Here is a 12,068-nt window from a genome sequence, read left to right as displayed (position 1 = left end):
TGCCGATGGCCGTGCGGCTGCCTGTGCCACCATGCCTCGGGTACACAGCCACTGCGGCACCCTGGTCGTGGGTAGGGTGAAGGGAACCGGGAGCCACGGGTGAGAATATCCAGTGCCCGAGAGTGCCAGTGAAAATGACATGTTGGGTTCTTCACAATTAACACCCGTAAACTATCAGGTCTCATCTCTTCTGTTAGTGCTTGTAAAACAGCAGCAGTGCCTGCTTATGGTGAACAGGGAGATAAATGCTCCCATGTTTGTGAAGTGCTCTTGGTGTAAGAATGAGCACTGTGTCTCTAGGGGTAGTACAGCAGCCAGGTTGTGGAGCTATATTCTGAGGTTTTTTAATGTTTGGGGTTTCCTACCTACTGAGTACTGTCCAGGTCGTGTGAAGACACAATGCATAAAAAAAAGCCCAAACAAACCAGCAAACAAAAAACTGACTCCAAAACTAATCAGAATGGATACACAAATGAGGCTAAACTCCTGTTGGTCAGCTCTGCCAGTACTGATGATTAAAACAGAAATATTAATGGAATGTTACAGTCTGCTGAGACAGCAAACTGTTGAGATAGCTTGATACAAATGACAGCAGCATGTTTGAAGGATGAACAGTCTTACAAGCAAAATACTGAAAGATTTCTAAATGACTGCTAAATATTGCTTTAACAGATTTTTGTCAATTGTATTTAATTATTATTTTATGATTAGCTTTGTATCTACGGTAAGCTACTCTTACCTTCAGAATAAAGTAGTTGAATGGCAGTAGGGTTTTTTGTGCTTGATTCTTTTTTGTAGAACAGCACATTTAAAAATGTGCTCGTGCCATAAATATTTTAATGATTTCTCCTGTTTAGGTTTCTAAGCTCCAGCAAATAAGTCACATCCTGCACTAATTATTATTTCAGCCAATGAAACCAAGTTTTGTTACATCTAAGTCCCCAAGTTTTCGAAGAAAAGTTAAAGTAATGTTACATCTGATTAATTTAGGAAAATCTATTTCCATTTTACATTTCTGCAAATAATAGCATCTAGATCTGAGGAAAAGAAGGCTTTTTGTGCCTCTGCACAACAAACACTACAATTCATTTACAACAAAACACTGCTAGAAATTACTGTCATGATCTTAACCAATACTACTGATACAATGTAAATTACAGTCAACAGTTTTGACTAGGAACAGAAAACACAACCTCCTAGTCAATGTCACAGGAATGAGAATGAGGTTTATTAACTTCCAGAAAACCATCTGGTTTGCATAGAGTAGATTGTTCCTTTATGTAAAAGGATTACTGGTAAATTAGCAAGATTCTTTCAGCTGTGTACATTCATGTTCCAAGGGAGCTTTAATAAATCATCCCCAGAAATTGGCTGCATCCAAGCTTGACTTAATATTGTGCATATTTTCTCGACGTTGTTTGGTATAAATATTTGCCTCCCCTTTCTGCAGCCGTTGCTTCAGAGCAGACTTTTGCTGCTTGGTCAGTTGTCGCTTTATCTTCTGTTTCACCAGCTCCTACAAACAAACAATTTAGCTTCAAAACAGGTAATCCAGCACTAAAACATGACATGCAACAGAATTTTTTCAGGACCCACATGAACATTCATGATGTTCACCTTGACCGAGGAAATGATGAAAAAGTTGTTTCCTTGTAAGAAAATACTAAAACAGCTCAGCTGACTGAAAAGGGAGGTCTGCACGGAGTGCTGTATGTGTGTTACACCCCCAGAACTCACAGAATCCAAAGGGGTATGGAGGCATCCATGCTACTGCCTGCTGATGGTCTCAGCTACAATAAATAGCATTTTAAATCCCTTTCAATTTTAAAGTTAAAGTGTCTTTCTTACAGAGATGCTAAAGGACCTGCACCTCTTGGTGCAGAACACAGGCCTCATACAAACATGTAAAACTGGTAATATTGTAGAACATGCCATGTCCAGCATTAATTATTTGGGGTTTTTTAGCACTCTGGTTATTCTGAAGTTTAGATTACAAAAATAATATTGACTCTTAACGGAAAGCAACAACTCTTCAACACAAGTGTCGCTAAGAGAAACGGGCAGTTAGTGATTTACAATTCCTCCTCCAGTTTTTCCATCAAACTGGAGTAGATCTAAGAAATTTCATCTTTTACTTGCACCCATGCCTCATTCTGAGCTCTGCTCTCCATTTTGATGGCAGTATCTACCCCTAATAAAAACAAAGCCATAATTTGATAGATTGTGGCATGGTCCCAGCCTAAGGTGTTGCACTGATACAAGTGCACACTTGTATTTTTTTTCTTGGAAGAACAAGAGAAATCAAATTATTTTCATCTATTTCATCATGGTGGAATCATATCTTGCTGGAAACCTGCTAGAATAAATTCTGCAAGGCAGATATCATTATGACATGTAATTTAATGTAAATTAAACAAATTCTATTGCTCAACCATGGCACTTGGTGGAAAGACTCATCTGTCTTTCCACCATCACAACCTAAATGAGCTCCAAAATTCCTGATATTAAGGTAGGCATATACTGCCTAGTCTGGAGTTGAAAAAAAGCACATTAAATTCTGCTGAAAATGTCCTGATTTATGTAATTCAGAAGGTCAAATTCAAATAGCTAAATAGATCACTACTGAAGGTGAGTTAATAGAAATCTTTCAGAAAAGAATGTGAAGGAATCTCTAAGAAGTCAGATGAGAAAGACCAAACTAAATCTTGACTCAAAGTAAAAAGCATTAATCGTGGTTAGCAACAGAAATGGATGAATTGATGCTGTTAGTGCATTAACATATATTAATATAAATTAATTGTTGGGTAAATGAGAGTATTAATGCTGATGTGGAGCTTTGCTGAGAGAGCAAAGAGCAGAACATGAAAGAAAGCGCTGGAAACCATTCCCTCTAAACAATTACATACAATTACATACAATAGCATCAGTCCTATTTTTCTGTGGGCATGGAAGTGCAAACTAGAGAGGTACATGTCAACAGAATTTTTAAAGATGATTAATGCCAGAGAACAATTTCAGAAATATGTGCTAACAGCTCTGTGCAATCTAAAGTGGTCTGAGGGTAAATCAGGTAACATAACGACAATCATATTTACCGGAGGAATGGTTGAACAGCTCCCAACACTTCTGACTGATGTGATGCTTTTAGTCCTTGTTCTCTGCCCAGCAATAGGAACAGTGCACTCTTCATTACTGAAACACATAAACCAATGTGTTATTACACTGGCAAGATAAATATCCTTTGCCTTTGTGAGCACCGTGTTTGAGTCTTCACTTTCTCGGCTATAACTTGAGAAGTCGCAACAGAATGTGCAAGTGCTACAAAGTGTTTCTATTTTAAATATTAACTATTTTAAATATTAACACAGGCACTTTGTGAAAGGAAGAATTTGTTGCACTACAGTCACATAAATATTGAGCACAGGAAGAGAAGCCTCAGGACACTAAAATAAACACTTCAGACCCTGCACAATGTTTTGACAATAATTTAACTGAAATGCAAAAGCAGTTGAGGAGAAGTACGAGCTTGGTCTCTGTATCCACATACATGGTGGGCTTATAAACTCAAGGGATAGAATTCCACATACAAGGGATTAGTCTGAAGGCAAGCAGGAATTTATCAGTGTGTCAGGAAAGGAACTAAAAGCCAGAGCAACACACAGTACAATGTATCTGAATAACACATTCCAAGGAGCTTGTTCTTGATAACTTCACCTGAGTGAGCGGCAGAACATTTGGCTTTGACACAAAGTATCCGAATTATAAACTTACTCATAGAAGTTATTTGGAAGTGGTATTTTAAGATCAAGAATTACTTCACTATCAATATTAGCTGAAATAAAGAAAACGGGGAAAAAATCTACCACAGAAAATAGGTTGGTCTATGAAGTGCAGGACTGTTTTCCCATTAGATACTACAACACAGCTGGACAACCATTAAGTCCAACAGGAAAGGTATTCACTGCAATATTTAAAAAATATACTGAATTTTTAGTATTCAGTTTAAACAAGGGCAGCTGAAGAGCAGCCCTTCTTGAGCTACTTGAAAGATTTACAGTTTTGGGGGGGAAAAGCCACACTCCTGGACAGTAAATGTGAATCCTTACCTGCAATGTCTGAATTCATCATTTAAAATCAATGACTCGACCAGCTCAGGGCACTCGTCTTCATTCTCCTTACCCTCACAGCACCCTCCTTGAGCTGCCTGATCTTCCAGTTCAGCAGCATTTGCAGTTAATCTCTTGCCCTTAAAAGAAGCAATTGCAGAACTCTCTGCATCTTCACTGGACTTCCAAGGCACAGCTGGCCCTTCATCTGTTTCCAAGGCTGAACTCAACTCTGACATACTCAGTCTTTGTGTATTTTCACTGCTTTCAGCTGCATCAGCCTCTTCCTCACTGCTACTCATGGCACTGTCAGAGGCTCTGCTTTGAGAGAAATCACCCACTTCACACGTGAAGTCTTCACTGTTTTCTTCATCTTTGCTGAAGAAGTAGAGCTCTTTCTTGTCATCTCCTGCAAGTTCTAACACATCTGTGTTGTCATCCTCATCAGAACCTGATGGGTAAAGCAGTTCACCATCTTCCTGCATCTCCTTTGTGTAGCCACTGGCAGCAATCTCTTTATCAAGAGAACACTCTCTTCTATAAAAGAGGAATATTTTCTTTTAATATGCTAAATTTAATAAGCCAAGTTACCAATATACTACATTTTGGATTTAAAATACTAATCAAGCTAGACTAAAATTACCCACAATATTAATAAAGAAGATATCCTCTATTGAAACACACAAAACAACACAGGATGGTACTGAGCTTTAGGTGAAATACTAACTTAGAATGTAACCCAAGAGGAGAAAACTTCTCCAGGAGAAGATTCCATCTCCATAACCTGCATTTATGGGTTTTTTTACAGGATATTGTCTTACTTTAGCAGGAATAATATTTGGGTTTAAGTTCAAATCATGCTTAAGCATACAGAACAATAAAGGGCCTAACATACAAAGGCTGATTAAAGTGTGGAACTCCTCAGGAAAAGTGCTGAGGATGAAACAAAGCCATTTTCACTGAAACAGTTTCGGTCTTAAAATGAGTGAAAAACTAGTTTAGTTTTCAAAAGGCGCAAAAGACGTTACAAAGAAAAGTTTAAATGTAATAATGCCTGAGGAGGCAGTCACCCCATTTACAAGCATTTTAAAACTAGTTTCAGAATGGAAACCCAAATTAATCCTCAATCTATTAGAACTGTCAAACAAGCTGATTCTGCATCACTATTAAAATGTCCTGGACATTCATCATTTGGATCAAGCTTTCAGATTTATCTCTCTTCCTTAGCTGCAAGAAGACAGAGAAGACAGCAGAGGATTTTAAAGCACACTTTAGCTTTTGAAAACCACTTACAGTAACTTTGAAGAAAACATGATGGGAATGACAAAAATATAACTTAAAATTGCATAGTTAGGCCTATTTGTTTTTTCATTTCTCCCACAGGCATCTCTCACAGGCATCCACTTTTCTCAGAAAATCAATACTAGTGCCATAGGTAGGAAGAGAACTCAAATTCATCTGGTTGTTTCTACCTGATGTCTTTGAATGTTGGGAAGAGCTCACTCTCGTAGTTGAAGCGTTTCTTAAAGAATTCCTTGATACAGTTAACATCTCTGTCAAAATACCTGTAAAAAAGTAAACCTGAATTGCACAAACAAAATAAGAAGCATTTACCCTACATGGTTTGATTTGAAAATTATTTCTATTACTGATCCCAAGACAAAAAGCAAGGAAGAGAAACTGCATGCAGCTCATTTCTAAGCGTTTCTTAACTGAACAACATTATTATCTCTGAAAAGCAATTAATTACATATTTATTCTACAAAGACACTCCTACTCACTCTTTCTTTGGAACATCACTTATGCTGCATGACAACAATAGCAGAAAAAGATTCAGGAAGAGACTTATGAAAACAAGTCCTGGTTGGCTGTTTGCTGTCATGAGCATTTATCAGATTTACCTTGAAAACACCTTTAAATCTGAACCTACCATTCAGCATTTGCATGTGATGTTGACATCATCTGAGGGAAATCAATCAAAGTGGCATGGTCATCATTATCCAAGATGAGATTAAACTCATTGAAATCCCCATGGATCAGGCCATGATTGGCAAGTTTGACAATCAGATCCATTAATTCACTGTAGACAGCGGCAGGATCTTCCATTTGGTGCACCTGGCACCTGAAAAGTGAAATAAAATAAAATATCCTGAACCTTGAAACACTTAATTTAAAAATACAGATAAAGAATACACAACACATCTGACAGAATGCCAGGACAATTCAAAATAAAAGGGTCCTCAGGTGTCTGGTCCAGCATCCTCCTCCAAGCTGAGACAAATCTGAGATCAGACCAGAGTGGTCCTAGCTTTGTCTAGTTGGGATGGGAAACTTCTATGGATGGAGAGAGACTGTGAAACCTTCCCAAGCAACCTGTGCCACTGCCCCTCTGTCCTCAGGAGAAGAAGATATCTCCTTATACCCAGGCTAAACCTCATCTAAACTCACACTCGCTGTCTCCCATTAAGCACTGCTGTCATAATGCATTATTTAAATAATCGAGCAGCAAACTTTTATGTTTCTCCTGATTTAGGTAATCTTATTGTGTCAATAGGAACAAAGTCTTTTTATGCTGAAATTCAAATGGCCCACGGCATTTTCTTTTAAAAAATCAGATTTTCTAGATTTTGTTAGGAAAAGAAAAACAAGTCAACTTCCACTGCAGATTTCCACAAGGAACTTGAAGTGTTCTGTTTACCTACTGGATGTGGAATCATTTAACAAATTAAGGGATGGAGACAGAACACAATGAAGTCTTTTCCACACTACTCTTCAACTGTTACACTTTGGAATTAATTCCCTTTTGATTAAACTTTAGATCTTGAACACTATACAAGAGTATGGACCGCTTTGCTCTATAACTTGACACTTTAAATCTGTAGACTAGACCTGGGTTATTGTACATTGTATGAAACAGACAGGCCTTTTGCATTCAAAACCAAACCAACTCTTCACATACAAAACTCAATAATATTTAATGTTTCTAGAGGTTGGAAAACTCAAGCAAAATAATCTTTTTTGAAGGCACAAAACCAGATTATACTTGGTATAATAAGGTATTCCATATAAACAGTGCAGAAGTTCTACAACAGTGAGTTACAAACTCACCTGAATTAAAAGAGCAAGGATCACAAACTAGAGCTCAGAACATGAAGGATATTATATTCAATACTCTATACACAAACTAACATATAAAATGTGCAATTTCTGCATAGAAAACAAGGAAAAACCCTAACCCTGTTACCTTTCCTAAGGTTGTTAGGGTCTCTATAACACAGAGAGTTCAAGTTTCACTACTTACAAAGGATATCCATCAACAAGTTCCATAACAACTGCATGCCTGTTGTAGTCTATGGGCTTTGGGACAGGAAATTTTCTGTCATGCAAAGCCTGTAAAGACAAAACACATTGAAAAATTAAAATTAAATAGTTAAGGAAACATTACATATGTTGACAAACCCATACCTAAGATAAGCAGTACTTATTACTGTGATAGCAGCATATACTGCCCAAATCCCATGCTTAAGAAGGAAAACAGCCTCACAGCCATTTGAACTTTCACTGCAAAGATAAATAACATTCCTAAGTTTAGACACTGAGTACATTGTGTAGTTTAATTATCGTGCATCTGGAAGAAAACCACAACAGAAAGGAGAAATGACAGAACCTTATCTGTTACACTAGCCCAAGGGATCAGTAGCAGGTTACTGGAAATGGGGTGTTGGACATCACAAAACAATTCCACACTAAGCTGCTGCCAATACAGTCCTGCTTGATTAGTCAATCTACACTCAGTTGCTGTAAAGACAGAGTTCATTCTTAAACAGTAATAATCAGCATTGTACCACCTAACCAAGGGTATGTAACAATATTTTGAAGGTCTCCTGCTTGCCTTTTCTAGCACAAATTTAGTCATTCACTCAATGCACTCAACTTTTTTATGGGTTCACTCTCTCTTTACTCATTCTCTTGTTACCAGTCAATTTTTCTAAGACAGAGTCCTAAGTTAAAGCAACATAAATACAGCTTTTGTTACTTAACTATTGCTTTGTGACTTACACTATTACCACTTTTCAACACACAATTAATCCTCACACAACCCTCTACTCAGGGAAACTGATTCCCACATTTATATCCTTAAAAGTTCTGACCACATGATGCTTCACTAGCCAGACCACCTGGACCAACAGAGAGGTTCTAAATGATGGTGTTAGTTCTTTCTTTCTCTGTGGAGGCCATTGGGAGAGTCCATTATGATTCTCTTTTAGAAGAACAAGAAAATCATCTTTCATGTATATATTACTCTTGAATAGCACAAAAGGAGAAAGTAAAACTAGTTTTTTGTTATAATTAGTTTTCAGCTATCATCTTTCATTACCATACAATCTTGGTGTTTTTTAAAGCAGGTAAAAAGAGCAGCAATACATACTTACAAATTAAATCTTTTCCCACAGTGCAGAACAAAGTGTGCCTTTTTAGATCAAAACACCAGTTTGGTCTAAAAGATTTCCCTTAACAGCACAGCGACAAGTGAAAGCACAATAAATTAAAAAATAAATTGATTTTATGAAAGGACAGCTGTCTCCTAGTTTATGCAATAAATTTTAATTGAAAAACAGCGGAACTGGTGATACATGGATTATCTATCTACAAATAACATTGCTAATTTTAACTTCTCTCATGACACCTGGCTTCCATGGCAAAGCTTAATTTTGGCACTGGGAAGTGTACAAAGCATGTAGCATGGAAAGAGTTTGAAACTTATACTTCAAGTCCATTAGATGAAAAAAATGAAGCATAAATCCTACCAGCACTGCAACCACAACCTGATCAAAAGACAACCCAAGAGACACCTTCCAGCCTGTCACACCTTTGGAGGCACTGCGTCAGGGGCCACCTACCTTCATGTAGGCAAACTCCTTCATTGCTGCTATCCGGGACAAGTACAGCCAGGACATTTTGTGCCTGTGCTTGTGGTAGTCACGTTTGTTTTTCAGGTTGCGGAAGGAGGTTCTCCCCAGCCGGTGCAATTTCAGCGCGAACTGTTGTTCCTCTTCATTTGCAACAATATAAATATCTAGAAGACACATAACAGCACAGATCTAAGAAATAAACGCATCCAACAACTCAGCCAAAAAGGTGCAGCATGACTTTGCTACTTTGTGTGTCACTATTTCTGACACGCAAGTTCTACCAAAGTTTAACTGCTAGCAAAGGCAGTTAAACTTACATAGTGTTTATCAGAGGTCCCAACACGAAGAAATTACAGTTAAACAGGTCATGGTACTCCAACAAAAGAAATACTGATGGGCTTTGAAACATCTCTCAGTGTTCTGGTGTTCTTAACCACACCCTGGAAGAGCTTCTCCTTCCTTTTGAGTGGACAGACAACTCAAGGGACGAGACTCTTAATTTAAACAGTGCTAAAAAATCCTCTGTTTCACTTCTACCATTTGACCCCAATAATCCCCTTCTCCAATTACAAAAATCACATTCTGTGTCAAACTACAAGAATATAAGAGGAGCCAAGATAGTATTCCAATAGTTTTGAGGCTATTTTACTCTACTACATTATTTTTAAGTGGTAAAATTTAAGGGGTGAAATCATCTTTTTGTTAAAATACTTTGAAACTCTTAAAAAAGCACAATACAAGCAGCACCTGCCTGCAAAGTACCTTTTTAAATGATGAACTAAGAACCAGACAAAGTGGGAAAAGTGCAATTACACTGTTGTGAGGAAATACTCAAATGTACCCAGATGCCCCACACAGCATTTGAAGATGTTAAGTTCAAATAAATCTTTGTGTTTGACAGATTAACTGATCTGCCTATCCAGGGGAAAACTCACCTAATTTCCAGCAAAATATTTGCAACATTACAGATGTGTTTGCTTAAAAACATTATGAAAAATGCCATTTTATTTACCTGATTCTTTGCCAACACCCATCTGGTTTCCTACAGAATTGATGACTTGTCGGGAAGAGAGAGTTTTCAGAGCCAGGTAATCATATCCTGCATTAGTTAACCGATAACCTTGGACAGCTGGGAAAAAATGAAATACATTTCACTCCTTATTACGCATATATCACATTTAAAATAAGTTTAAGTTTAGTCTTGTTTCTTATTTCTTACAGGACACAACCTCCAAGCAATATTTCACCCCTTGGCTCTTACCAGCCCACTTTGACTGAATGCTAAAGATGTCTAAATTAGACTGGAGCAACACTTAGTCCTCTGAAAAACTGGGACAAAAGGGAAAGGTATTTCCCATAGACACCCCCACTGTGTTGGCAGGGCCAGATCCAACTAAAAGGCTGAAGGAAATGGGGAGAGGCCTGCACAACTTTGTCACATGGCAGATAATAAAAACTGCTTTGGCAGCTGTTCCTGAGGGGCTGAAATGCCCGAGGACTGTGCAGTCTGCTCCAGAACTGGGAGGATATCACTCATTTGGGTTGATTCCTACATGCGTTTGAACATTGCTTCAAGTGATGATTCTTTTTACTTTATTCTGAACACAAAAGGAAGTTAATAGTCCATCTTTTTCCTGCCTGTCACCTCTACAGGTACAAGCAGCCCAGCAGACACAGTGTCTGGTGCTGCACAAACCCATGTTCCCAGGGTAAGCCCAAGAGAAGGCAAAGAAAACACTCTGGTCAGTTCTACATCCCAACCTGTTGGGCAAGTGTCACTGTGAGGCACTGGGGACAGAATGAGAAAGGGACACACAAACACAAAATTCAAACTCACTTTTAGTTCGTTCATAAGCCAGAAGTTTGTGCTTCGCCAACTCTCTCAAAATTTTATTACAGCCACCGTGTTTAAGGCTGGCAATGGAAGCAATTAAGCTAGCAGGAACTATTTCATGGTTCTTCATACCCATTTCCACCTAAATGAGTAATTAAAACCACATTTGTTAGCCTCTGTTTCAACAATGAAATACCCAATCCTGACTGAGAGTAAAATCCCATTTCAAGGACGCAATTTTCAAATGCTACAGATTTTAAGACTTAGCGTTCTAAAATTAACAAACCTTTCCACATGCTTCACTGCTTCTTGGCAGCTTATCTACAACCCAGCCTGGGAACTTTCTCAGTGCCAGCCAGGACACGAGCGGCTGACTGTATTTCAGTCCCAATCACGGGGAGCAGAGAGAGCAGAGACGCTGCTAATGCTGCCTCGCCTTGATGGGTGTGCGAGCACCCGGGCATCCCCAGGGACCACCCAGACACCTCCAGCGACCCCCGGGGCATCCCCAAAGACCACCCGTGCATCCCCAGGGGTCACACGGACCTCTCCAGTGACCCACTGGGTGCCCTAAGAGACCCACTGGGCATCTCCAGCGACCCCCGGCCATCCCCAGGCACTCTCCCGGGCATCCCTAGAGTCCCCCCGGGCACGCCAGGGACCCACTGCCCGTCCCGATCCCCCCTAGCCGGCCGGCCGAAGGGAACCCCGGCCCAACCGGGCCCGAACCAGCAGCCAGGCCAGCACGGAGCCCCAGGGCGGCAGCGGCACCACACGCGAGTCCCGCCGGGCCCGGCCCGGCCCGCTCACCGCGGTCAGCACCCTGAAGTGCTCCCGGGACAGGTACCGCAGCAGCACCACGTTCAGCTTCCCCATGGCCGCGGCGGCGGAGGAGCAGGAGCGGGAAAAGGAGGAAAAGGATCGGGAAAAGGATCAGAAGCAGGCGCAGCACAGCGATGAGGAGGCGATCCGGCCGCGCACGCGCAGCAGCGCCCCGGGCAGGTCCTGGCAGCTGCGTTGTGTTCCCGCCAGGTCCTGGCGGCGTTTCCCGCTGCGCTCCGCCCGTCACCGAGCAGGGAACCGGAACGCGGAGACACTCATCTCCGAGCTCCGTGTGACCCCCCTCCGTCCCTCCGTGCCGCGGGGAGTCGTTCCGGACAGCCGTGCATCTGCCAGGACCCGTTCCCTGAGGAGTCGGTCCCCTCGTCGCCAGAC

The 12,068-nt window shown here is 40.4% G+C and overlaps 1 protein-coding gene across 1 annotated transcript; it reads right to left on the bottom strand.

Annotated features, from left to right (window-relative positions):
• Window positions 1-1,202: 1,202 nt before the first annotated feature.
• Window positions 1,203-11,836, bottom strand: LOC146424293 (serine/threonine-protein kinase RIO2-like). The gene is made up of 10 exons (XM_085042153.1): window positions 11,664-11,836; window positions 10,857-10,995; window positions 10,032-10,148; window positions 9,008-9,183; window positions 7,408-7,496; window positions 6,037-6,228; window positions 5,579-5,671; window positions 4,107-4,643; window positions 3,096-3,192; window positions 1,203-1,516 (listed from the first exon to the last, which is right to left on the bottom strand). Exons 1-10 carry the CDS (start codon window positions 11,727-11,729, stop codon window positions 1,355-1,357), a joined length of 1,668 nt encoding a protein of 555 aa, XP_084898279.1. The 5' UTR covers window positions 11,730-11,836; the 3' UTR covers window positions 1,203-1,354.
• Window positions 11,837-12,068: the final 232 nt, after the last annotated feature.

The sequence above is a fragment of the Lichenostomus cassidix genome, chromosome Z (genome assembly GCF_008360975.1).
Source record: "Lichenostomus cassidix isolate B80296 chromosome Z, HeHo_3.0, whole genome shotgun sequence".
NCBI classification, from domain to species: Eukaryota; Metazoa; Chordata; class Aves; order Passeriformes; family Meliphagidae; genus Lichenostomus; species Lichenostomus cassidix.
This window is presented reverse-complemented; position numbering and strand designations above follow the sequence as displayed.

What these genes read in the sequence shown, in the direction of transcription:
- LOC146424293 (XM_085042153.1), bottom strand. Translation starts at nt 11,729, where the DNA reads ATGGGGAAGCTGAACGTGGTGCTGCTGCGGTACCTGTCCCGGGAGCAC. An exon ending in TCACATGCAAATGCTGAATG is followed by an intron (nt 5,672 to 6,036) that starts GTAGGTTCAGAT and finishes ACTTTTTTACAG; the next exon opens with GTATTTTGACAGAGATGTTA. An exon ending in GATGAATTCAGACATTGCAG is followed by an intron (nt 3,193 to 4,106) that starts GTAAGGATTCAC and finishes TATGTGTTTCAG; the next exon opens with TAATGAAGAGTGCACTGTTC.